The sequence below is a fragment of the Miniopterus schreibersii genome (genome assembly GCF_964146895.1).
Source record: "Miniopterus schreibersii genome assembly, chromosome: 8".
NCBI classification, from domain to species: Eukaryota; Metazoa; Chordata; class Mammalia; order Chiroptera; family Miniopteridae; genus Miniopterus; species Miniopterus schreibersii.
Window position 1 is genome coordinate 27938940 of NC_138109.1, and position 27122 is coordinate 27966061.

The window sequence follows — 27122 nt, forward strand, 5'->3', positions numbered from 1 at the left end:
TAAACAAGATTTCACCAAGTGCCCAGCCTCTCTTTTTATCTCATAGCTAATATTTTCCATATGGTCCTCATTTGCTGGCTTTCTTTCCTTACAACCCGTTCACCGCTTAGCCTTCCACCTTCTACTTTCCCTTCCCGCCATTCCACTAAAACTGTTTCAGGCAGAAATCACCAAGGAACTAATTGGCCAGTTGCCAAAGCCTATGACTACTTTCAGCTCTCATCTTTCTTCACCTCTCTGCAGAACATTACACAGTGAATACCTCTCCTTAACCCCCCCACTGGTTGTCATGACCCTGTTCTCCCCAGTCTTGCAGACTTGCTGTCCCTTCACAAGTTCCTTCTCTTAAATGCGATATTCCACAGGGCACCATCCTGAGCGCCCATTCCCCTCTTTCTCTTCTTCACACTCTCCCACTCCATGGCTTCAGTTGTCACCCACATGCCGAGGACTCCCACCTATGGCCTCTTCTCCCCCTTCACCCGAACTCCAGATCAGTGCTCCAGATGGTTAGTATTCTCCAGTTGCGAGTAATAGAAACCCAACTCAGAGTAGTTCAAGTAGGAAAGGAAACTAGTTATAAAAGGGGTGGAACATTGAAGATAGAAATGCAGCCAGGCCGTAGGAAGGGACCAGAACTAGAAGCCAGAACCTCTGAAAGCCCAGGAAGCAGTCATCCTCCTCTCATCTCTCTTTTGCTCTGTGCTTCTGTTTCTTTATCTCCTTGGTAGATGTGGCCATCCCTTTTCACTCCAGAGTAGATTATGTAGTTCTGCCACACTAATAGTAATGGCTGTCTTTCCATGCATTTTTAAATTCCTAGGAAAGTAATCCACACTGGTCAGCTATTGGATGTGGGGAGGAAGGTGAAACAACGCAATACAAATGTGGCTCCTAGAAGGCAGAACAGTTTCCATAACAAAGAGAAAGGCTCCTGGCTGAGCAAATACCCAAGAAAGTACCTGTTATAGGCACTGCAAACTCTGCAAGTCCAAAACAGAACTTATATTTCCTATTTCATTTATGGGTTCACTGAAATTCCTCTAAAATTGTAGTTGCAGTTACCTTCTGTTCCTGCTCATCCACCTTCAGATCTACTCAGTCATCTACCTCCAAAGTGGTAGATGAAATGGCCCTAATCTATCCATTTCTCTTCATTCTTACTGCCTGAATTTATGCCTTTTTCATCTGCATTATTGCAATAGCCTGTTAATGGGCTTTCCTGCTTTCAGGCTTGCCCTCTTTAGTGCACCATTCACACTCCAGCCAGAGTGGTCTTTCTAAAACACCTATGTGGCTTGGCCAGTGTGGCTCAGGGTTAGAGCACTGCCCACCCCCTCCCTGCATGGAAGGGTCCTGGGTTCCATTCTCAGTCAAGGGTATGTACTTGGCTGCAGTACCTGGGTTGCAGGTTCAATCCCCAGCCCCAGTCAATGTGTCTCTCTCACATTGTTTCTCTCTCTCTCTCTCTCTCTCAACCCCTCTCACCCCCCCCCCTCTCTAAAAATCAATGGGAAAAAATATACTCAGGTGAGGATTAACAAAAATAACAATAAAAATAAAACACCTATCTGGTCACATCACTCTCCTGCTTGGAAGTCTGTCTATTCCTGACAGTGTGTCTGGGGTGGAAAGTGAACATCAGTGAAGGTTCTATTGAGAGTTACCCCTTAAGCTGGCGTCTGGAGGGTAAGCAAAGCTTGTTAATGGAGGAGCAGGTAACGCAGTGTGTCTGTGTGACATTCCTTGGTGTCACGTAGGCTTCTAAGGCTCACATGGTTCCAACAAGCCGCCTGTTCACTCTCACAGCCCACTGGCCTTCGCTGTGTTCTTTGCTTTGCAGAGCTCTCCTTACCACCAAATTGTTTCTCCCTTTAGTGTAGCTCTGCCCAGCCCAGTCCTGCTTAGCTCAACCACTCTGGGCCAGTGGATTGCTTAAGCAACCTTTTCTTCTCTACAGGCTCATGAGCGCTCAGAGAGTTCAGAAGTGGCTTTTGTGATGCAGCTGGTGAAAAAGCTGATGATCGTCATTGCCCGCCCAGCTCGCCTCCTGGAATGCCTGGTGAGTGGACTCCCGGAAAGTTTAGTAGGGGATGGAGAGGTGGGAGTGGGGCTATAGAGGAATATTCTGCTGTCAGCAAAACTAGTGGCACCCACTGCCATTTCTGCTGCCGAAGTCCATTTTTAAATATGATATGCAAGCATTGGGGGACCAAATGAGTTCTTTTGAGGAAAACTGGATGGTCCTGAGGGGTGTGGCAGGGAGAGGTACTAGTCTGGCCCAGCCCTACACTGAGCAGGCCTGGGTCAGTGGGGGCCTTAGGGATGAGGAACACAGGCCAGTTTTGTTTGCACAAGCTGAATCATTTCGTCGTTCAGCAGCGCTCGACTGAGTACCTTGATGCTGGACGGTGGAGATGCAGACATAAGACCAGCAGAGTTCCTGATCCTAAGAGGCTTCCTCTGTTGTGGAGTTAGATTTAGTCTTTTAGTGCCTTAGGGATAAGGCCTGGAGACATATAAATAATAATTATGGTATTGCAAGAAGTTGCAACTGAGGCAAGCATGAGGCACAGCGGGAACATGGTAAAGAGGTGCTCCGGTCCTCCATGGGGTGGGCATTCAGTGAAAGGTCCCGGGGGGCATGAAGCTTACTCAGCAACTTGAAGATGATTGCATTGGCCAGGTAAGGGTAAGGGGCACCGAGCACAGGGTGTGTTTGAAGAACTGGTGAGGGGTTAACCTGGAAGGTTGTCCACACAAGATCATGGAGAGTGCTGGCTTCTTGGCTCAGGAGTTTGCATTTACCTTTAAGGCCACTTGAAGCCATCAGAAAGTTTAGGTAAGAATGTGACCGTCAGATTACTTTTTCAACTACGTTTATAAAGGTGTAATTTACATAAAATGGAACCTATTCCTTTTGAGTATATAGTTAATGAGTTTTAACTGGGGCAGTCACTGCCACCAGTGAGATACCATTTCTTTCACCTCAGAAAGTTTCCTCCTGCCCCTTCTCAGTCAGTCCCCTCCCACTTCCAAGCAACCACTCATCTGCTCTCTTCCACTATGGATCAGCTTGCCTTTTGCACAGTTTCATATAAATGCAATCATATAGTATGTTCTGACTTCTCTCACTAGCACAGTTTTTGGGGATTCCTAAATGTGGTTGCAGGTGTCAGTAATTGGTTCCTATTTGCTTCTGAGTAATATTCCATTAGATTTACTCCTGAGAAAGATTACTCTGGCTGCAATACAGATAGTGAATTAGAAGAGAGGACAGGATGAACCAGGGAGTGCAGAGTCACTTAAAACAGTTCAGGTGAGAGAGAGGAGTGGCCTGAACTAGGACAGTGATAGAACAGAGAAGGGCATTTCTGAGGGACACATTCTGACTACAGGGACTGAGGAAGAATACAAAATTAAAAGGACTCCCAAGTCTGGCTCAGATTGTATCCAGGTAGATAGTGCCGTAGCTCTAAACTAGAGACCAGAAGTGAAGAAAGCAGTGGAAGCAGTGGCGAAGCAGAAGACCTCTCCCTCAAGAACATGAGTCCATGGTTAACCAGTTGGAGTCAGGCCTGGGTTTGAATGCTGGTTTTGGGTTCCTTCGTACCTCTGTGACCATGGACCAGTCAGTTCCTCTCTGTGAGCCTTCATTTCCTCTCCGAGGTCACAGGAGTGTTACCAGGGTTTAGCCCAGAGTGTGACACTTACTAGGCACTTAGTAAATGAGTATGTGCTCCATTACTATGTGCTCCATACAGACAAGGACTGCTCTGCCCTGATACCCATGGCTCATTAGCCCCTAGCACACAGGAAGTGCTCAGTAAATAGCTGAAGGCATGCGTGCATCGCCAGGGCTGTGAGCCATAACTGAGAGTGCCAGGATTGCTGCTGTGGACACTGAGTGTGTGGACACACCAGACAGTGCCATCTGGCTGGTGGAAGGCTTTGGACCAGGTGAATAGGCTGAGCTCTTTTGAAAGCAACAGCTCTGGTTCTTGTTGCTGGGGAGACAGCTTATGCTTCGGATTTCCAATCTGGAAGTGCCCTATAAGAGAGTTTTGTCCCTACTCACCTGATCCCTGAATCATGATGTTTCTTGAGTATTCAGGGGTAGGGGTGTCCCATCTCAAAGGGAAAGTCTTCCTGTTCATCCTGTGCTGGGTGTAGGCTATAAAATCAGGGAGGCCAATAGCCTCCACTATGGCTCTCACCATCGACTACCTCTTTCCCCTGGTACAGGAGTTTGACCCTGAAGAGTTCTACCACCTGTTGGAAGCAGCTGAGGGCCACGCCAAAGAGGGACAAGGGATTAAATGTGACATTCCCCGCTACATCATTAGCCAACTGGGCCTCACACGGGATCCCCTAGAGGGTGAGCACGCTGCCTGGTGGCTGCAGAAAGGCCCCACAGCTAACCAGCACTTAGAGCAGGGAAACTGCTTGGAGAAGAGGCTTAGCTTGGGCATGGACATGGCACAGCATTGGGGGCCTCAGGGCTATAGGAGGAATCCTGTGTCCTCTGTCACAAAATAGCCCCTCCTTCAGAATTGTTCACATCTGCCTGATAGAGCCCAACCTGGACTGCCTTGGACTTAGTCAGATTGGATTTAGAGCCAAAGGTCAAAAGAGGTCAACAACAAAAGGACCACAGTCCCATTTTCAAATTGCTCACCTTCTCTGCATGCTTACCTCTCCTGCTGCCACCTTACAAGTCCTTCTGTGTCTTTGGGGTGGTCCCAGCTCAGAGTTACAGAAGCTGATTCTCCATTCTTCGGGGGTTCCCACTGAGTCCCTGCATGAACTGTGGCTTGCACGTCCCTGGTCAGTGGTCATCCTGCCTTCCCTGCTTCCCAGCCCCATCTGCAGAGCCATCTTAGCCAGCAGGATGGGGACCGATAAGCCCAGCTTTACGCCCTGTTTTCCAGCAGTTGTCCCAAGTTTTAGGGTAGCTTTATAAAATTTGCCAGGCCTTATAAATGGCACTGGGCTTCTAGAAATAGGAGTGGCAGCATTACTGGCAAACAAGTTCAAGAGCTGTGACTATACTGAGGAGAGGTGCAGGACCAGTCTGCATCCCAGACTCATGTAGAAAGCATTAATGCCTCCCGTACACGCACCTGCCATGTGATAAGTGTGGACTGCCCAGATGCCTGACAGTGCCACGCACACTCTTCTCTGTGTCCTTGCTTTGTTTCTAGAAATGGCCCAGTTGAGCAGCTATGACAGTCCTGATACTCCAGAGACTGATGATTCAGTCGAGGTAAGATGCTGAGCTCCTGCCCCAGTCCTGGAGCCTGGGCCTGTGAAGCAAGGAGCTGTGTGTTCTCTTGACTAGAACATCTAGAGGAGGCGGATGGGGGTTGTATACATTGCCTGAGACGTCATTCAGCTCCTGAGACCGGGCAGGAGGCCACAGCAGGGCTAGGAGCTGAGCTAATGATGGGGCCATAGCTTCCCTAAACTTATGGGCCCTGAGAAGCATGCCTGCCTCTTGCCTTTTCCCTTGTCTTCCAGGGCCGTGGGGCATCTCTGACATCTAAAAAGACACCCTGTGAAGAAGACTTTGAAACCATTAAGCTCATCAGCAATGGCGCCTACGGGTAAAGGCAGGGGTCAGGGTGTGGCCGGGACTGCAGCTAAGTCAGCCCTTGGGCTCTTCCTTCTCGAAGGAAGTATATGATACCCAATCTCTGGGCAGCAGATGCCTCAGGATGGACCCTCTCTCTCCCCAGATCCTCCTGGAGGGGCAAGAGTTCAGTTTCCTCTGGCATCTGAGTATTGTTCTTCCCTCAGGCGATTCCCACACCTCTCGGTAGCACTCCTCTCAGTAGCACTCCTCTCACTGAGCTCTGGGGAAGGGTTGAGCTGTGTCCCTAGGACTTGGTATCTCAGGAAATTGAGGAGCTCTATGGGCAGGGGGCCCAGGTCCTTCTCATTGATAACACAGCCCTGCTCCTTTGTTCTACACATTTATAAGGTGTAAGAGGAGGCAGTTTGGCCACCCCGGGTCTGGGTGGTGGAGGGCACAGCTCAGGCGCTGTGGGTCTGTGGGGGACTGAGTGCGCTGTGTTTCCCAGGGCCGTGTTCCTGGTGCGGCACAAGTCTACCCGGCAGCGCTTTGCCATGAAGAAGATCAACAAGCAGAACCTGATCCTGCGCAATCAGATCCAGCAGGCTTTCGTGGAGCGCGACATACTGACTTTTGCTGAGAACCCCTTTGTGGTCAGCATGTTCTGCTCCTTTGAGACCAAGCGCCACCTCTGCATGGTGATGGAGTATGTTGAAGGTACTCAGGGAAAGGTGGTCTGGCATGGAGGCCAAGGCACAATCTGAGACTTAGCCCTGAGCTGGGACCAATAGCTTACATAGTGATAAAGTTTCAAGGCCCAGCTTCCCTGTCTCTTTAACATTGGTTTCTGCCTTAGGATCTCAGCCCATTTGGCTACAGTGGGCACACGGCTCCCTGCCCCTCACAGGGAAGGCTTCTGCAGCAATAGCTGCCATGAGACTGCCGAGACTGCCCATGTCTGGTGCAATGAGAGGCACTCTGGGACAGGATGTGTCAGCCTGGCAGCTATAGAATCCTTTACCCCAAAGCCTGCACAACCTCTCCTGTGGACCAGGCAGGAGCAAATGAGGTAGCAAAGCCACAAAAGCCTAGGGTTGGATGCTGGGAGGACTGCATGTGGGTCCTCAGAAGTCAGGAAAGCCATTGCCCTGGCTGATGGCTTGTGAAAGGGGCTCCCCCTAAGGACACACAAAATACTCTTGGGATGGAGCAGAAGAGCATCACGTGCAGCTGCTTGGCCGGTGGCCTGCCCTCTCCCCTTCTCACTGCTGTGTACAGCTTCCAAAGGTATTTTGCCTAAGTCTTGAAGCTGAAAAAAACTCCCCTTTTAATTAGTAGGGAGTTTACAGTTACCTCACTCAGCAAATAAAGGACAGCCATCAGGAAGGAAATAAATGAGCAATGCTAAAGTGTCAACCAGATGTGTTTTCAATATACAGGATTCCCATCCTAAAATAACATAGTCCTATCTCTACAAATCAACCTACAGGCACAGAGGCCTGGATTCCTTCCCTCTCTGGCCTGAACAGTGGCCTAAATGGCCATTCTCCTGACCTCCTGCTTCCCTCCACTCTGTCTCACCCTGTGCCAACAACAGAGGGGCTAGAATCACAGTCTCTAGCACCAGTGTCTTCCAGGAGGCTGTCTCCTCTGGAGACTTAGACACTGTAAACCTGAGACCATTGAGAGCAGAGAACTGGATCCTTCCTTCATGGTGGCACCCTTGTTGCAGGAGGAGACTGTGCCACTCTGCTGAAGAACATTGGGGCCCTGCCTGTGGACATGTCGCGTCTATACTTTGCGGAAACTGTGCTAGCCCTGGAGTACTTACACAACTATGGCATCGTGCACCGTGACCTCAAGCCTGACAAGTACGCCTAGTCTCTGGGTCCCTTGTTCCAAGTTCTCCGTCTTGGGTCTCTAGATAAATGGAGGCAGACAGAGCATGTTTGAATCTATACTAAATTGGCTTCTAGGAAACAGTGGTCATGTGGGTATCCTTCTATGCCCAGTACCCTACCCCTGGTCACCTAAATGCAAAGACCATTGCCAGCAAGGTCTGGCAGAGGCACTGTAAGGCTTTGGTGACATGTAAGAGTTACTGATGAATGCCACTCAAGAAGCCAAGCAGGAACAAAAGAATCAACATATATAATAGATGGCTGAACAAGTGTTCTGACGTTTACTGACATCTACTCTGTGCCAAGCACGATATTATGGGCTATAAAATAGTCCTTGGTCTAGTGTGGGAGACAGAAATATCCGTGTACAGGCTGTTTCTTGGAAGGCATTAGTCAATGGGGAAAAGGTGGGAGGAGCTTTCCAAAGCTGGGGAGTGGGATTTGCAGAGTCACACAGGTGTGACCTGTTTAGGAACAACAAATAATGCGGCTGAAGCGAGATTGTTGGTTAGTCAGAGTAATAAGAGAGAAGGCCAGAGAGATAGGCAGGAATTAGATCATCAAGGGCCTTTTTGTTAGGTTTGGTTTTATTTTAAAGGGTTCTAGAGGTCTTTGAAGAGCCTATGAACCAAAGGTGTGAAAGAATGACACGCCCAGATTTTGGGTTTAGATTTGGAAGATCACTTTGTCAGTGGAAAGAGATGGTGAGACTGTTGCGGTAGACCAGGCCAAAACAGTGCTTGCACCTGAACTGTTAGGATGGATAAGAGGGGACAGTGGTGGGGAGTAGAAAGGAAGCGATAAGGTTGTGGTGGGAGTGCAGAGAGAAGTGAGAGAGCAGGAGTCTGGGATATTGTCCAGGTTTCTAGCCTGGGACTGGTGCATGGCGATAAGCCTCTGAAGTGGAAAGTGGCATTGACATTAGGCAGACCTACATTGAGGTGACCACTCGTTAACTCTGTGAGCTTGAGTCTGTGAAACCTCTCTGAGCCTCACGTTCCTCCTCTTGAAAATGGAGATAATACCTACTTCCATTGTATTAGTTACTCTGTAAGACCTTTCAGGAGCCAAAATATTTTTACAAACAATCAACAAAGTGCTTATCACAGAGCTCAATAGGTAACAGAAGTTATTGCTTTTCACTGAGAAGAGGGCCAGTTAGGAAGCATGGCTTTGTTTCGGACAGGTTGAGTTTATGGTGCCTGTAAGACATCTGGGCAGTCAGTAGACATGGAGCTGCAGAAGTCAGGACCAGAGATACTGATTTGGGAATCATGGAATAAAGGGGTGGCAGGGAGCAGCTTTCACACAAAGTGAAATGGCTCAGGCAGTGTGTGAAGGGAGAGGAAAGAGACACTTCTTTGTGAGATCTGATTTCTAGTTTCTCCCAACCAACCCGCCTTCTAAGACCCACCTCGGACATGGAACAAGGGTATGTGCCCCTGAGTCCGGGGTACTGTGAGTCACCCAGGTGAGGAGAGGGGACTGGGAATGGCTATAGCCTTATGATGAGGCTCCCTCAGTGGAAGAAAGTGTTCTTTAGCTGGGGATGCCTGCCCCCAGTATGGAGTACAGTGAGGGCAGTAAACAGAAGTGGGTTGGGGGAACAGGCGAGGAGCAGGTTGTGTGTGCAGAATGCAGCACTCACAAAGCCAGAGCTGTCTATTTCTTCACGGCTCCAGCTCCCTGCTGAAGCTACCCTGCTGTGTCCCACCTTAGCCCTGTAGAAGTCTGAGTGAGAAAATCTGGCATATACTAAAATTAGCATTCTTCTGTTTCTCTGATTTCCCAGCCTCCTGATTACATCCATGGGGCACATCAAGCTCACTGACTTTGGCCTTTCTAAAATTGGCCTCATGAGCCTGACGACAAACTTATATGAGGGCCACATTGAAAAGGATGCCCGGGAGTTCCTGGACAAGCAGGTAAGGAAGGATGGTTGAGACTTTGGGGCTTGAATTCCAGGCCTCAGAATAAGGACTGGGAGCCGCATGGTTACCCTGTAGATACATGTTAGGACTGGGAGTTCCTATCTTTCTTATCTTTTGATTCCAGGGAGGCACTGAGATAGGTAGCACATTTAGGAAATAGGGTGGACCACGAGAATTATAGAGTCATAAAACCCCAAATCATCTTCCTCCTCAGAGTTAGGAGAAAATAGGGCATGTAACCATTGACTCCCAGAGACTGGTATGAGGTCTGTTCTGAACCGCCCTGGCCTCAGTCAAGAGCTAGGCTCCTAGAGCTGTTGTTCTTGGCACACAGCTCCAAATTTCCACTGGGCTGTGGCCCAGCTTCTTGAGCCTAGCCTCTGGACGTTCCCTGCTCTGACACTCTAGGTTGTTACTGTTCACAAGTCCCTGTAATAGTCATATGACTGTAGGGTCTGCTCTTTGGGAGACTGGAGGGCAGAAGCCAATTGTGGGGTGGGGCCCAGAGATGCCAGAAGGAGGTGTTGAGGGATCAAGGAGTGGTGATCCCAGGCTAGAAGATGTTTTGGGTAATTAGGAGACACATCAACTCGCCCCACCAAACAGTTCCAACTCTGGTACCCTGGTTGATCTTGCTCATTAACCAAAGGTAGCTGAGTCTTTAGTCTTTATTCAGAGACTTTTTTACCCCAAAGGTGGGAACATCCCCCCCCTCCAGCTGTCATGCCAGTAGGCTGCCTCAGGATGCTGAGCCGGCCTGGCTTCTCTGTGCCCAGGTATGCGGGACTCCGGAGTACATTGCACCTGAGGTGATTCTGCGTCAGGGCTATGGGAAGCCAGTGGACTGGTGGGCCATGGGCATAATCCTGTATGAGTTCCTGGTGGGTTGCGTCCCTTTCTTTGGAGACACTCCGGAGGAGCTCTTTGGGCAAGTGATCAGTGGTAGGTACCATCACCCTGGCCCATGGGGAGGCAGAGTCTGGATCCACAAATATGATTTACACATGTAACTGTGACTCTTATGCCTTCTTTTCTGAGTTCATGTGTGTGTGATGGTATACTTGCCTCTTAGATGTGTGTGCACAGGCACACTCTGTGTGTCACCTGGGTCTTCTTGTTTATGCTCATGCACCCCCCATATGTACATGAGTGTTGTCTCTGTGCGTATCCTGTGAGTGGGAGTTTTGTGTGGGAGTGTACAGGTGTCTGGAGAGTAAAGGCCGGGGGAGCTGGAGCTTCAGGACAGGGAAGTCACGGCTTTGCTGTGCCCACCCTGGATCTGAGAGCAAGCCGTGCTCTAGGGTGTGTGCTCCAGGAGGACTGGAATATATGGTACTTAAGGAATTGGGGTCCCAGGCTAGCTTTCAGGGGTCTTGGCTGAGCCCTTTATGCCTCCCTACCCTTATCCTCTCTGAGGACCATCTTCTCCATCTCCCACTCTGCCCACAACTTCTGAGACCCTTCTGTAGCCCACTCCTTTTCTCACCCCCAATGACCTTTCAGATGAGATTGTGTGGCCTGAGGGGGATGATGCATTGCCACCAGATGCCCAGGACCTCACCTCTAAACTGCTCCACCAGAACCCTCTGGAGAGACTGGGCACAGGTAGGACAGGCCCCACTAATCTTCCTCACCACTTGGAAGAGGGAGGAGGGAGGCTGAGTCCGTGCAACCAGGAGGGTCAGGCTTCAAGTGTGGGCAGTGGCTCTGCATCCGGAAATTCCACTGCTCCCTCTGGGCAGAAGAGCTTGGAAAGTCTGGACTCCACCCTGCTCACCCCATCCCATAGGCAGTGCCTGTGAGGTGAAGCAGCACCCATTCTTCACCGGCCTGGACTGGACAGGACTCCTTCGCCAGAAGGCTGAATTTATTCCCCAACTGGAGTCAGAGGATGATACCAGCTACTTTGACAGTAAGGCCACCGATGGGGCGGGAGGAGTAGGGCTTCCACCTGTTTTTTCAGAAACACCTGTGCACCCTGAACCTGGCACTGGGAGAGCAACTTCTCCAGGCCCTTCTGAGGTTTGTTAGAGTCAAAAGGAGGCCACCACCAGTGGCCTCTGAAGGGGTCTGTCGTGTTTGACCCAGCCCGCTCAGATCGATACCAGCACATGGACTCCGAGGAGGAGGAGGAAGTGAGTGAAGATGGCTGCCTCGAGATCCGCCAGTTCTCTTCCTGCTCTCCCAGATTCAGCAAGGTACCACTGAGGCAGGCCCACGCTGGGGAGAACAGGCTGGAGGATTGGGAGAAGGGGACCTGTTAAGGGATATGCCTAGGGCAGGCTGGGGGAGGAGGTGATGGGGCTACCTCAAGAAAAAGAGGAGGAAAGGCTGGGCCTGCATAGGACAGATACTTCTAGAACCACTCCAGCCTTGACATATAAGATACCAGGGGTGAGGCCAGGTGAGCCCAGTGGAATCGCTGTTTCCTTAAACATTCAATGATATGTGTAGGGGAGGGGAGGGGAGAACTGGTTCAGATTCCTGGTTTCAGGTGCAAGGATACTTTTTGCTCCTCAGGTGAGTCTGTTGGAGCCCGTCCCCAGCACGTCTTCTGTGCCCACAGGTGTACAGTAGCATGGAGCGGCTGTCACTGCTTGAGGAGCGCCGGACACCACCCCCTACTAAGCGCAGCCTGAGTGAGGAGAAGGAAGACCGCTCAGATGGCCTGGCAGGGCTCAAGGGTCGGGACCGGAGCTGGGTGATTGGCTCCCCTGAGATGTGAGCACCCAGAGTTCACCCAGAGTGGGCAGCACAGCCATCCATCAGTTGTTACAGATTATGGGCGAGATTCAGATGCTGGGGAGGAGTGCTGGTGGCAATGAAGGGGCATTCACAAGAACGGCTCCTCAGGAATGTCTGAGAAGAGTTCTGTGAGACCCTAAGGAAACCTGGGCTGGAGGAGGGAGACCACCAGAGCCATCTCACTGTAGGCCTTGTGTCTCGCAGATTGCGGAAGCGGCTGTCGGTGTCTGAGTCATCCCACACGGAAAGTGACTCAAGCCCTCCACTAACAGTGCGACGTCACTGCTCAGGCCTCCTGGACATGCCCCGCTTCCCTGAGGGCCCTGAGGAGGCTCCCAGCACCCCCAGGAGGCATCAGCAGGAGGGCATATGGCTTCTGACACCTCTGTCTGCAGAAGGGTTGTCTGGGCCTATCCGTGAACGGCCAGTGGAGCAGCAGCTGAAGGTGGATGAGGAGCCTTTTGGCCAGAGCAGTGGTTCTAGTCCAGGTGTGGCCCGGCAGGTGGCCAAAGGGCCAAGCTAGACGATATTGCAGGGAGGCAGGGAGGGGAGGCTCAGCTGCATTGCAGGTCTCATTGCTCATTTGGGCCCACAGCCATGGAGACCCGAGGCCGTGGGACCCCACAGCTGGCTGAGGGAGCCACAGCCAAGGCCATCAGTGACCTGGCAGTGCGCAGGGCCCGCCACCGGCTGCTCTCTGGGGACTCTCTAGAAAAGCGCACTGCTCGCCCCATCAACAAAGTGATCAAGTCTGCCTCAGCCACAGCCCTGTCCCTCCTCATTCCTGCAGGTGAGGCCCTGGGGAACTAGGATAAAGCTCACAGGAAGGGCCTTGGAATCTCTCTGGGCCTGTGGCAGGAGTCTGCACAGGGCTGGTGTGTCTGTGCGTTGCATGTTGAGGAGCAGGTACCTGAGAGACTGTGTGTCACTGCTGTCCCTTTACTATGAAACTAGAGATCTCTAGTTTAAATATGTATGAAGAGCTTATATGGTCCCTGGTACATATAAGCAAGCACTCAGTAAATGCCAGCTGCCATTCCCCATCACCTGCTGGGGTCTGAGGCTTTGGGTACAGGAGGGGGCTTTGCTGCTTAGAGGCTGTGGGAAAGGCATACCTGGGCTCAGGCACTGTCTCTGACTACAGCTGTGTGGGATCAACAGCCTAGGCAGGGCGCTGGTCTGGGAATAAGACCAGGCCAGGGTCCCCGACCCACTAAGTCCTGGTTTCTCCTCCAGAACACCACACCTGCTCTCCGTTGGCCAGCCCCATGTCCCCACATTCCCAGTCATCTAACCCATCATCCAGGGACTCTTCTCCAAGCAGGGACTTCTTACCAGCCCTCAGCAACCCAAGGACCCCCATCATCATTCACCGAGCTGGCAAGAAGTATGGCTTCACCCTGCGGGCCATCCGTGTCTACATGGGTGACTCGGACGTCTACACTGTGCACCACATGGTGTGGGTATGTCTTGCCATGCAGACCTGTTGTCTCCCAGCTTCTTCACTTCTCTACCTTCCCCTGACTAGGGCCAGCCTGTCCCTGCCCCTGCCCCTGCCCCTACTACCCTCAGGAGCCATGCTCAGGCTCTAGGCTGAGAACTGTTCTCTCCCTGGGCAGCACGTGGAGGATGGAGGTCCAGCCAGTGAGGCGGGGCTTCGTCAGGGTGACCTCATCACTCATGTCAACGGGGAGCCTGTGCATGGGCTGGTGCACACAGAGGTGGTGGAGCTAATCCTGAAGGTTAGTGCTGGGTATGCTGCCTGCTGTGGCTGGCCCCAGCCTTGCGAGTCTGTGAGGGGAGTGGGAGAGTCGAGCACACATACACCTGGCACTCACCGAGGATAGACGCACGTACACACAAAGCTTGGGTATGGCCATAGCAGTGAGTTCTCATTGGAAGGCAGCACCCTCACTGACCAAGGCCTGGGGATACTCCTAAGCTGTGGGTAGGATTGGCGAGCAGGACAGGTAAGCCTCTTTACCTCCACAACCCAAACCACTTGGGCTCCAGTCAGAGCCATTTGCTAACCTGTGAAGAGAGAAGACAGGGCTGTGGTTGAGACATGCTGATACAGAGACAGAGGCTAGCGCTGTGGTCTAGCCATGCCCAGGGGTAGAGGTTGGGTCAAGAATATGGTCACCTCCTTAGCCTAGGCTCATGTTCTGTTCCCCAGAGTGGAAACAAGGTGTCTATTTCAACAACTCCCCTGGAGAACACATCCATTAAAGTGGGGCCAGCTCGGAGGGGCAGCTACAAGGCCAAGATGGCCCGAAGGAGCAAGCGGAGCAGGGGCAAAGATGGGCAAGAAAGGTGAGCCAGACTTGGCCCAAGGGTCTGCTCTGAGCCAGTTTATGGTGCTATTGTGTGCTGGGGGCCTTGGCCCTGAGCCCAGTGTATGCTGTGTCCTGTGCACCAAGGCAGACAGCCTTCGGACTCTTGTCTCTGCAGCAGAAAAAGGAGCTCCCTGTTCAGGAAGATCACCAAGCAGGCATCCCTGCTCCACACCAGCCGCAGCCTCTCTTCCCTTAACCGCTCCTTGTCATCAGGGGAGAGCGGGCCAGGCTCTCCCACACACAGCCACAGCCACAGCCACAGCCTTTCCCCCCGATCTCCCACTCAGGGCTACCGGGTGACCCCTGATGCTGTGCATTCAGGTAGGAAGGGCTCCCTGCATGTTGCAGAGACAACCCTGGGAGGTAGGAAAGTGCCTGGGCCCTCTCTAGTTCTCATGGGTTCTACTCTGAAACTTTCATTCAACCCACTCCCTGAAAGATCCAACAGTCTTGGGGAGATGGTGATAGGGGTGGAGGGTGACTTCATCTCCATAGCCCGGGCTCTGGTTCAGTGGTGGGGTAACCTTGATGAACCTGGGACATTCCAGAGCTCAGCCCTGCCTTGCCCCTCAGTCATTTCTAACAGCTAACATTGCTCTCTCTGCCTTTGTTTGTTTGTGCAAAGTGGCAGGGAATTCGTCACAGAGCAGCTCGCCCAGCTCCAGCGTGCCCAGCTCTCCAGCTGGCTCTGGGCATACACGGCCCAGCTCCCTCCACGGTCTGGCACCCAAGCTCCAACGGCAGTACCGCTCTCCACGGCGCAAGTCAGCAGGCAGCATCCCACTGTCACCACTGGCCCACACCCCTTCTCCACCACCAGCAGCTTCGCCCCAACGCTCCCCATCACCCCTTTCTGGCCATGGAATCCAGGCCCTCCCCACCAAGCTTCACTTGTCGCCTCCCCTAGGCAGGCAACTCTCACGGCCCAAGAGTGCGGAGCCTCCCCGCTCACCACTACTTAAGAGGGTGCAGTCAGCTGAGAAACTGGCAGCTGCACTTGCCGCTTCTGAGAAGAAGCTAGCCACTTCTCGAAAGCATAGCCTTGACCTGCCCCACCCTGAGCTAAAGAAAGAACTGCCACCCAGGGAAGTCAGTCCTCTGGAGGTAGTTGGGACCAGGAGTGTGCTGTCTGGGAAGGGAGCACTGCCAGGGAAGGGGGTGCTGCAGCCTGCTCCCTCACGAGCTCTAGGCACCCTCCGACAGGACCGGGCTGAGCGGCGAGAGTCACTGCAGAAACAGGAAGCCATCCGTGAGGTTGACTCTTCAGAGGATGACACTGACGAGGGGCCTGAGAACAGCCAAGGTGTGCAGGAGCCAAGCTTGGTACCTAACCCAGAAGTGGGCCAGGATCCGCCCCTCAGAGGAGCAGGAGAGGGTGAGAAAGAAGATGCCTTCTTGCCCAGGGACCCCAGAATGGAGGGCCCTGGTGACCCCCAGAGGAGGCTTGGGATTCCACAAGCCTTTGAGGAGGCTGCCAGCTCCTTGTCACCAGTTCCCAGCCTGGGTAGGGCTGGACCCACAGACCCCATGCCCCCTGAAGGCTGCTTGAAGGCCCAGCTCCTCCACACCCGGGCACTAACAGCACTTTGTCCCAGCTCTTCAGGACTTATCCCCACCAGTTGCCCCACTGCCTCCTCCACCTCTGGAGAGCCAGGCCCATGGTCCTGGAAGTTTCTTATTGAGGGTCCAGAGGGGGCATCCTCAAGCAGAAAGGCAACAATGGAAGGTGGGTTAGTCAGCTCCCAGGATTTGAAAGCCACAACTCCAGCCCACCCTGAGAACCTGTATCCTAGGCAGGAGGGGAAGTCATGGCCACCCAACGCCCCTGGGCTGGCCCACCAACCTTGTGAGCTTTCCAGCCAAAGCTGGCGATGGGAGCCTGAGTGTGCACAAATAGAGAAAGGGGAGCCAGCCCTGGGCATCACCAAAGTGCCTGATGCCTCAGGTAACAGGAGGCAGAATGTTCCAAGCAGAAGCTGCCCCCTCACCCACGAGCCAGGGCCTAGCCTGCTCCAGAGGGGCCGAGACCCAGGAGACCGTCACAAGCATCAGGACTTGGCATTGGCAACCGATGAGCTATTAAAGCAAACATAGCCATTGTATGCCATTTGTTGCACTCAGACCTGTGTAATACATGCTCTTGGAAACCATCTTTATGTCTTTTGCTTACTTCTTTCCTTCAGTCAACACAGATGTAACTCAAGGTCCTATGTTGCTGCTGATAATAAATAAGTTTCCACTGTCAGGGGAGGGGCATCTAATCTAGCTTGGCTTCTGAGATTATGACATCTGAGCTCAAATCTGAGGGATAGGTAATAGGTAGTAGTTTGCTGGGTTAGAAGAGTAGGAATTAATGTAAGAAAGGATGTCCAAGCAGAGAGTATAGCACTTAACCATATACCTGGTATATTCAAGGAACCGAAAATAATTCATAGTGGAAATGGGCCTAGTGAGTTAGGCAAGTGTCATAACTAATGGTCTTCCAGGAGTTTAGACTTTCTGTAGGTGATGAGAAACTCAAGCAACTAATATTCCTGCTTTATAGATAAGGGAACTCAGGTTTGCAGACATTAGTAAGATCATATCTCAGGCAGAGCTAGGATTAGAACCTAGGTCTCCCTTGATTCCAGAACCCACATATATATCCCAAATTGGAATGCCTCTTAGCCAGAAAATGAGGAAAAAAGGTGGAGGGAGGCGAAGAGTTGAACTTGGTACTTGGGGGACATCCAGAAAGTAACTGGATGTATGGGTCTGGAACTCAGCAGAGGAATCTGGAGTGATGACAGAAAATTGAGAGCCATCAATGCATCAATAATGATACACAGGATCATTGAGCACAAGCTTTTAAGGCAAAGAAAGACTTAGAAGCAGCCACCAGAAGAGAATCATAAAATATGAGAGAGAAAAGTGTTTTAAAATGGGTGAAGTTACTTGGTAAAATGCTGGAAGGCCAGGTGGGATGAAAATAAGAGAACTGCCTTCTGTGTTTAGTAATAAGTCATTAATGTTTATAGCCAGTGAGCCCTTTCTGGGCTATTGTCAGGTAGGCCTCTGCACTGGAGATGGATGTTGCTGAGTGCAACTGCACTGGGTAGTGGTGTCAAAGGGAGAGGGATCCCATCTGTGGGACCACCCTTGGAAGTCAGGAGATGGCCTAGGAGCAGGGAGAAGGGCTGTGGTGGAGTGCCAAGGCTAGAAGAGTGCCTCCAGGTGATGAACTTGTGAAAGTGCTGCTTTGCACTAATTGTCCCAAAATCCAATGCCTAGGTCCAAAGGTGAGGCATCAAGAGGCATGGAAACTGGAAAATGCCTCTGGGTCACTGGCTTGGGTACTTCAAGCACACCGCAGCTCTTGGTGGAAGGCTGTGGCCGCCAGAGGGCGTGCTCTGCCTACGTGGCAGAGCCCACAAGTGGGACATCTGGCCCTTCAGCCTTCAGGTCCCCTCTTGAACTCACTTCCTCCAGGCATTCATTGATAGCTGACCCCCTGTACTGGACGCTGGGAATAAAACTGGTTGCTTGGGGGAGCCCACCCCCTATGTATATCAGGATCTGGTTAGAAGTACCATATCACAGGTGAAGGGGCTGGGCAGGCACATCTTGCGGCAGCTCATGAGAGGGAGGAACTGCCCCCTTAGGGGTTTGGAAATGGCAGAAGAGGAGGGTTGGAGGAGTAGGCACAGAGATGCTAAGCATCCTGTAATGCACAGGGCAAGTGCCAGTGGGGCAGTTGAGAAACTGCCAGATTAGCCTGAGGGGAGTGAGGAGTTTCTGAGAGGTAACCACAGGGAACTGGTATAATCAGACTTATGTTTTAGGAAGATCACTAGCTGCAGTACAGGGAGGTCCAAGTGAAGCAGCAGACCAGGAGGAAAATGTAGTGACCCGTTATGGTCTGAACTAGGACAACAGTGAGGTTTCCCAGGAAGGAAAGCATAGGGAGCTGGTCACAATTGTCAGCAAGTAGATGGTAATTAAAGGCATAGGAGTAGATGGGGACTGTACAGAGAATAAGTACAAAAGGAAAAGGCCCAAGACATTGGGAATAACCCAAGGGGAGGAAGCCAGTGAAGAGTAAAGTGGGGAACTGGATCCTGAGCTTGGGAGAAGTCAAACCATTTTAAGAATTTTGTAATCCTAATAGCAATGGAAAGTTATTTGTTTTATATAGGTTCAGACTTGTACTTTAAAAAGACAACTCCAGTTGCTATAATGACAGTGGATTTGAGGGGGGCAAGAATGGAAGATGGGAGGGCTTCCGGTATGAAGGTTAGAGATAGTAATGAAGGTGAAGTGGTGTCTTCGATACTTAGAAAGTAAACTTGGTATGTGGGTTTTATGTAGACATGAAGCAGAGGAAGTACCAAGAATAATGACTACATTTCTGACTTACATAAGTAGATGAATTATATATTCCATTCACTGAAATGTGAAATAACAGAAGAGAAACAGGACGAGGTGGTGACCCTGCATTCAATATGCTGAATATGAGATGTACCTCCTAGTAGAGGTCTGAGCAGGAGAAACAAAGTAGGATAAATTAGCCTAGAGATGGTAGGTGAATTCATGGATATGGACAAAACTGCCAGGGGAAAAGGCATAACTGAGAAGGCAGCAGGAGAAGTCCAGGAGAATTAAACAGATGTAGAAGGAAAACTAGATGAGTGAGTCGTCATGGAGCCAATGGGAGAGTTTTTCATGGGGAGGTCAACAGTGATGGTTATTGAAGACCATGGAGAGCAGTCTCAGGAAATGGCAGAAACTATTAAAATGCTTAAGGAGGTGAGGCAATAAAGATAAATTTAGAGTTTTTTCAGAAGGTTTGGCTTTGAAGAGGAAAAAAGAGATAAGGAAAGGAATATAGGGTTGAAGAAGTGGAGAGATTCCAATCAAGTTTTGGGGCTTTTTTCCTACACCATATACTTCGTTATATTGATGAAAAAATAAGTATGCAGTATTTTCTAAATTACATGAAACAGTTCATTGACTATTATGATTCTGTTACATTATTCTGACATACAATTTGTTTTGGACTGAAAATTCATTTTTGCTATTTTTCTTTTAAACGTGGTCATCCTTGTTCCCTTTAAAAAGTACCATTCTCCCACTTTAGGTCATCCTTGTGGAACAGGCAAATCACAAGGCCTGTCTCCCATTAGGAGCACAGTCTAGGCTGAGCCATTGTGCTGCACTCACCATGGATATACAAAACAAGCAAGTAGTACCTGAAAACACCATCTATCCTTAGTGGAGCTGTCAAAGGCTGAGTCTGGCACTTCTGGAGGCCATTTGTCCACCTGGAGGAGAGAGCCTACACTCAAAATGAAACCAAGGGTGAGCTGGCACAGCAGAGATGGAGGGACATGTGGTGCTTAGGATAACTGAGGCCCATAATCAGACTTTTCCATTTACATTAGCCAATAAAGGCCAAATACCCAGCCACGTTCAAATGTCAATGGATGATCCAACTGAGATGAAACAACAGTGAAAGAATTGATAACTGATCATGGGAGATTCCTGAGAATGTGGAAGGAAAACAGAATCAGAGGGCTACTTTTTGTAATTTAATAGGTGGGAGGGAGAGGAGTTGTGGAGACAGGTTTGTAGGTTTGGTGGTAAAAAGGTAAGGGAATTCATAACCAAGCATATGTTTTCTCTGTAAACAAAAAGTTTGCAGTGCCTGTGGGATGGAGAAGTCCTCAGTGGAAATATCCAGCCAGCAGGTGAGTACAGAAGAGAGGACTGGACTGAAGATAGGAATTTGAGAGTCCTATGTAGAGTAGGAACAACTCTTGGGATTCGGGGAAATCATCCATAGTTCCTAGCAGTGGCCTTGGGGGTGCTATGTAGCTACCATGTAGTGAGGGAAGAAGGTCATTTAGAACAAGGAAACTATTCCCCTACCTGATCTTATTTGTAATTCAGTGCACATCTGTGGGGCCTGAGAGACATGGATAACTGCAATGCTCTATGCAAGCAGAAGTCGTCACTTTTTGTTGATTATGTTTCCAATACATAGGAATCTCAACAAAGTGCCACGGCAGGAGGGTGACAAGGTCCTGGAGCAACAAGCAGACAGACTGTAAGGCTAAGCCCATTTCCCCTCCTCCAGAATAGAATGTGGAAACACTTTTATTTCTAGGCAGAAAGATGTGATGAGAATCAATAAACTGGGCTTTCTAATAGGAATGGGGTGAGGAGGAAATGGCTCTGATTTAACTTTCTCAGGATTAGTTTCTGAGTCTCCCTGTGTCCTGTGTCTGGCAGACAGGATTCTGGTATCGTACCTGTTAGGGTTGCTTCCTCTTCAGGGATAGAAGAGAGCCTCTGGTGGTCCCAGTTCAGTCCCAGGACCAATCTTTTGGTGCTCATGGGAGAGAAGGAAGTTTCAGGGCTTTTCAACATCCTAGTCCTCTTCCCCTTGTTCCCAGCCCCAAACCACCCCTCTCCATAGCACAAGGACAAAAAAAGGTACTTTATTGCAATGTCTTTATTGCATTACTGGAGCAAGTTGGTCAAACAGTCCCCTCTTGGGGAAGGTAAAAAACAAAAAGACCAAAAAGTATCTCCCCACCTTCCCCCCACCCTCCCCTACAACGGCACAGCAATGTCTGAACACATCTGGTGACAAGAACAATTTGCAAAAGTGGTCTAGGATCTACATTATGAACTGTCCCAACACAAGACATATAGTTGGCTTCCTTGTGAATCAGATATTTTTACGTAAACTACATGAATTTTTTTGACTACATCAAAGACAACAGAATAGGTTTTTCACAAGTAACAACAGGGCACCAAAGTCACATGCTGGAATTTGTAAGGAAACAAGGTTGTCACAAGTGGCTGGAGCTGGAGCAAGGCTGAGCAGTTGGCAGCAGAGGGCCCAGCTGCTTTGAGGCCACTAAAGCCTCACAGAGGACCACTCTGGAGTCTTAACTGACAAGAGACCAACTTGAAAACCAGGAATTGCCCAGATGCAATTCTTGGCCCAAGAGGACCCAGGAGGCTAGTTCCTGGCAGCAAGAAGAGACCCATGGAAGACACCACATTGGCTCTCATAAAAAGCTTCCCCAGAGCGCATGAGGCCCAAAGTAAATGGAAGGTCCCATCAGGGCTTGGAGATGAGATGGGGTATTTGGAATGAGGAGAGTATTTGGAAGTCTTCAACCTTGGCCAAATCAGTGGTAAGGACACAGCTACCAAGTAGAGGCCTGAGCCATGGCCAAGGTTTAGCATCTATGGCCAGGTGGAGATAGAGCACTGTTTTGTGATGAAAGCTCCACCTGGGATAGGCCTAGGACCTGTGTCCAGCCAGCCTCAAGCTGCTTTCACGTTGGTAGCTGGCTTCTCTAGCCAGGAAAACAATGGGCCACTCTGGTCTTGTTCTGTTTACCCTCTGCCTCAGTGAGAATGCAGTTAAGATGCTGTGAGAGAGAATACCAGGGCCCAGATCATGGGACAGGACACAGAACTAGACTCGGATGGAGGCCAAGGCTTGCTGCCAAGACCACAGAGTAAAGGAGCAGCATACTACCCCTCTGAGTGATTAGTAGACTGGTCCCTATGCCATTTCCACTGACTCACGATCAAGCAAAATCATGGCAACTAGTCAGAAAAGATACTTTTCAGCTTCTCAAATGATCCCTAGGTCTTAGTCCCCACAAAGCAACAAATTCGAGAATGAAAAACAGGAAAGAAACAAAAAGTGAAGGAATGTAGAACTAAAAAAGAGCAGCCCTTCTCCACAAGCCAGCCCAAGTGTAGATAACAAATGACACCAGCTCTCTCCCTCCATACCCTTAATGTCTGCCTGACAGGAGCAACGCACAGCTCAACCTTACAGGTATGTATCCTTACCCCCATTTTCATTTAAGACATTCAGAACACTAAATTTTAGTACCAGAAAGGAGGGGTTCCTTGCGCCCAATCCTGAGCATCTAATGGCATAAGCAGGTCCAACACCAGGTGCACGGCTACCCAGGTGTGCCTAGCAGCAACTAGCCTGCCATTACTCAATAAAACGTTCAGCAGGATTTCAATCTGGCAATTTGGGGAAGGGATTTACAGCTCGTTGACTATCAGTTAAGGGCTTAAGTCAGAACAGTGACACGGGGGGGTGAGGTGTTCATTTTTGTCAGCCTCACTCAATCCTGAAACTGCAGTATAACCAGGGAAAAGGCAAAGATGTGCCCTTTCCTTCCTATTCTCACTGTTAATAACAAAGTTTTTCCAAAACTTTTCATCTATGTCTAATTTCTATGTCATGGTCCATTCTAGACCCTGTCACCAAGATAAGTGTTCAGGAAAAGCAGTATTTATTTATTTCATCCCAAAAACTAGAGCTTTCCTAGCTATAAGCCTTATGTACCAAGACCCACATATTGGCTTGTGTAGCTCAGTTAGGATGCCTGACTGCACAGCTTTGGGCTCAAACAGCTGACTCACTCTGAGCCTATTATGGTTCCAGGATTGGCTCAGAGGCAGCTGAACTCTATTTGTTAAATGAGTGTTGACTGATGGGGGAGGGCATAATGGAGGTAGGAGGACATGCCTGCCTCCAACTCCACTTGCCCAGCTCCACTCAGCCGGAAGGCTTAAACCACGTGGTGCAGAAGATCCTGGCCTAAAATCAGGACAGTCTGTGCACATCATCTTAATGGCAGGATCACAAAAAGGCATAGAGAAAAGCTTCCAGATGGTTTCTACTAACAGTCTGAACTCCAAACCATCCTTTCATCTCCTTAAAAATATTTCAGAAACCACTGTATGGAAGCACATGGGTAATGTGGTATGACCCTGCCCTGGACATCAGAGCCCCTGGGTCTGTGATGTACTGAGGTCCCTGACCACAATCTGGCTCCCTTCCTGCTACAGCCTTAGCAACCTGTGTATGCCCCGAAGCCCTACCCAGCACAGGACAGGGATGAGTAATTAACCAGGTTCACTGTTTCTGCAGAGCCTTTAAACTTGGGGAAGCACATATAAGAATGTTGTTCTATATCATTATTTGGTATATCAAGCCATCTAAAAGCACTGGATTGCACCTCTTCTTTACTCATACAAACAAGTTACAAAGGTTTCAAACAACAGATCATTCTTTAGGCTAAGGAAACACCACACAAGCACCAACTTCATTTTATGATTCAAAGCTCACCATGCCCACAAAAAGAACACTATTCCTCACCTCTGAGAAACAAGGGCAGGGCAGAGGGATTACAATGACCAATTTTAGTGTTTGCTAAAACTAACAAATTCTAGCTTTCCTTTTATTTTCAAGTTTTGGTACAGAAGTGTGCATTCAGACATGAGTGCTGCCTTCTTCCATCAGACCTTAGTCTGGCAACAAACATTGTTTTGCTGGGATCAATTTGGTTTCTAAACAGCGCTTCTTTAGAGGGAGGAGCTATGAGACGCTGACATCTAAATTATGTTGGTTAAGAAATACAGGACCTTCAGTTGAAGGGTTTTTACCCCCTTAACTGAGAGTCTGTAGATGAAATCCCAAGCCTCCCAGTTTTACTTTGGTTGTCTTTTTCACCGAATGCCATTCTACCACAGAACCAAACAGCCTTCTCTTTGGGAGGAAGTTAAGAGAGACTGCCAGATCAAAACACAACTCCCCGCAGAGCCACACCCCCCAGCATTCTCAGAGTTGAAGACCCAAGGAGGACATGGACTCTTCAGAAACTTGCAGATACAAACCCCCCCCCCCAAAACCTAATGTGTTCTGTTGAGGGTGCATGGCTGAAAAAACAACAACAAATAACCAATGAAACAGAATTCCCAAAAAAACAACATCTGCTTCCAGCTTCCTATGCTAGTGCAGCAGCACAGCTGGGTCCCAGAGAACCTTGGGCCCCTTACGCCCCCATCCTGGCCGGCTGCTGCTCGGCCTCTCCACTTCACATTCACAGAATCACTTCTTGTGCAAAACAAGCAGTCTACGTAGAAAGAATGCCCTCATAGTCTAATAAAAACTGTAGAAAAAAATGCTAGAGAGCCACCTCTCTTCCCACTCCCTCTTTATCTGCAGAATGAGGGCATCTGTGCATGGACAGGATAGGCAAGCCTGATGTTGAGGGAGTCGTTGTGCTGAACGAGGGATGTCTGCTGGTAGTGGAGCACCAGCTCCTTCAGTGAGCTGTACAGGTTGTAGGGCTCTGCAAAGCCATAGCCCCGGGCAGTGCTGTAGATCACACAATGCTTCACTTCCCCATCGGCACTGGAAGATACAACACACACGCCATGGAATTAGGGCAAAAATAATAAATGATCAGAAGTCTGAAAGCAATTATTCTATAGAGGAGCAGAAATGTTTTGTCAACCAAGTTTGTAAAATGTCACATCCATGTGTGTCCCCCTCACTCCCTTATAGACCTGTCACAGAGATACCTTTGGTCTCCTACCAAGACCTGGTAAAGCTAAAATGGATGGCCCCATTTAATCATTCAACTCTGGATCTTCATTAGGTAAGAATACTGGACAGGGGCAGAACAAACCAAAATAAATTTTTTTAGTGTATAGTTTTTTAGAATATTCACAAGGTAGTGCAACAATCACCATCTAATTCTAGAATATTTTCATCACCCTAAAAAGAAACCATGTAGCAATTACTCTGTATTCCTCCCTCCCGCCCTGGCAACTAACTTACCTTCTGTCTCTATGGATTTGCCTATTCTGGACATTTCATATAAACGGAATCATATAATATCACACAACTTTTTGTGCCTGGCTTTCAGTCAGCACACCATTTTCAAAGCCTCCCATGTTATAGCATGTATTGGTACTTCATTTTTTCTTATGGCTGAATAATATTCCATTGTGTGGATATCCCACATTTTGTTTATCCATTCATCAACTGATGGACACTTGGCTTGTTTCCATTTTTTGGCTATTATGAATAATGCCAAATATAATGCTCTGAACATTTGTGTATGAGTTTTGTATGGACATATATGTTCAGTTCTCTTGGACATATACCTAGGAGTGGAACTGCTAAGTCATATGGTTTAGCTTTGTGAGGAACTGCCAAACTGTTCCCCAAAATGGTTGCACCTTTTCACTTTCCCACCAGCAGTGTAAGAGGATCCAATTTCTCCACATCCTTACCAAAACTTGTTATTGTCCATCCTTTTTATTTTATAGTCATCTTAGTGGCATCTCATTGTGGTTTTGATTTGCAGTTTCCTAATGGTTACTGATATAGAGCATCCTTTCATATGCTTATTGACCACTTACATATCTTCTTTAGAAAAATGTCTATTTAAGTCCTTTGCCCATTTTTAAATCGGGGCATTTGTCTTTTTATTAAGAGTTCTTTATGTATTAGAAAATATTCGCTTAATAGATATATGATTTCCAAGTATTTTTTCCCATTCTGTGGGTTGTCTTATCACTTTCTTGATAGTGTCCTTTGATGCAAAAAGTTTTTAATTATGGTGAAATACAATTTATCTCTTTTTCCTTTTAGTGTTTGTGCTTTGCGTATGTAAGAAACTACTGCTTAACCCAAAGTCACAAAGATTTATGCCTATGCTTTCTCCTAAGTGTTTTATACTTGTAACTTTTACATTTAGGTCTATAATCCATTTTGAGTCAAATTTTGTATATGGTGTGAGGTAGGGGTCCAACTTCATTCTTTTGATTGTGGCTCACCAGTTGTCACAACATCATGTGTTGAAATGACTATTTTTCTCCCCACTGAATGGTCTTAAAACCCTTGTTGAAAACCAACTGATCATAAATGTAAGAATTTCTTTACTCTCAATTCTGTTCACTGATCTGTATGTTTATCCTTATGTTAGTACCTCACAATTTTGATTACTATAGCTTTGTTGTAAGTTTTGAAATCAGGAAGTATACTTCAATTTTTTCTCTTCTTTCAAGATTAGTTTAGCTGTTCTGGATCCCTTGCATTTTTACATGAATTTTAGGACCTTGTTAATTTCTGCAAAAATCCAGCTGGGATTTTTGAAAGAGACTACATTGAACATGTAGACCAATTTGGGGAGTACTGACATCTAAACAATATTAAGTCTTCTGTCTATGAACACTGGATGTCTTTCCACTTTAGATCTTCTTTAAGTTCTTTCAATGATGTTTTATAGTTTCCACTGTACAGCTCTTGTACTTCTCTTGTTTTAATCCTAGGTATTTTATAATTTTTGATGTTATTATAAATAGTGTGTCTTCTTCATTTCATTTTCAGATTGTTCATTTCTATCATATAGAAATACAACTGATTTTTGTATCCTAATCTTTTCACCTGCAACCCTGATGAGCTCATTTATTTCATTCCTTTCCAATCTGGATGCCTTTTATTTCCTTTTCTTGCCTAACTGCCCTAGCTAGAACTTTCTGTACAATGGTGATTAGAAGTGGTGAGAGCATATTTCCTTGTCTTCTTCCTGATCTTAGGGAAAAGCATTCGGTCTTTCACCATTAAGTATGACGTTAGCTATGAGTTTTTCATAGATAATCCTTTATCAGGTTGAGGAGGTGCCCACCTATTCCTAGTTTGTTCAGAGTTTTTTAAAATAAAAGTTGTTGAATTTTGTCAAAGCTTTTTGAGTCTACAGAAATAACCATGCAATTTTTGTCCTTTATTTTATTAACATGTTCTATTGCATTG

General features: G+C 48.6%; 2 protein-coding genes across 9 annotated transcripts in view; one reads left to right on the forward strand and one right to left on the reverse strand.

The window, feature by feature from the left end:
- MAST2 (microtubule associated serine/threonine kinase 2) overlaps window positions 1-17363 on the forward strand; it is a 130376-nt gene extending 113013 nt beyond the window's left edge. For all 8 annotated transcript variants that reach the window (XM_081144674.1, XM_081144673.1, XM_081144675.1 and 5 more), the window contains 19 exons: window positions 1961-2062; window positions 4246-4378; window positions 5205-5266; window positions 5521-5606; window positions 6084-6292; window positions 7308-7446; window positions 9269-9401; window positions 10184-10349; window positions 10911-11012; window positions 11197-11319; window positions 11496-11605; window positions 11974-12128; window positions 12357-12640; window positions 12748-12942; window positions 13389-13615; window positions 13772-13894; window positions 14329-14465; window positions 14604-14809; window positions 15114-17363. In XM_081144674.1, coding sequence (XP_081000800.1) covers window positions 1961-2062; window positions 4246-4378; window positions 5205-5266; window positions 5521-5606; window positions 6084-6292; window positions 7308-7446; window positions 9269-9401; window positions 10184-10349; window positions 10911-11012; window positions 11197-11319; window positions 11496-11605; window positions 11974-12128; window positions 12357-12640; window positions 12748-12942; window positions 13389-13615; window positions 13772-13894; window positions 14329-14465; window positions 14604-14809; window positions 15114-16582 — 4161 coding nt within the window. In that variant the 3' untranslated portion in view covers window positions 16583-17363. The remainder of the gene's footprint in view (window positions 1-1960; window positions 2063-4245; window positions 4379-5204; window positions 5267-5520; window positions 5607-6083; window positions 6293-7307; window positions 7447-9268; window positions 9402-10183; window positions 10350-10910; window positions 11013-11196; window positions 11320-11495; window positions 11606-11973; window positions 12129-12356; window positions 12641-12747; window positions 12943-13388; window positions 13616-13771; window positions 13895-14328; window positions 14466-14603; window positions 14810-15113) is intronic.
- Window positions 17364-20964: 3601 nt separating this feature from the next.
- The window catches only part of LOC308560619 (phosphatidylinositol 3-kinase regulatory subunit gamma), a 64591-nt gene continuing 58433 nt past the window's right edge, over window positions 20965-27122 (reverse strand). Inside the window, exon 10 of the mRNA XM_081144682.1 lies at window positions 20965-24713. Within this exon, the coding sequence (XP_081000808.1) occupies window positions 24515-24713 (199 nt within the window). The 3' untranslated portion in view covers window positions 20965-24514. The remainder of the gene's footprint in view (window positions 24714-27122) is intronic.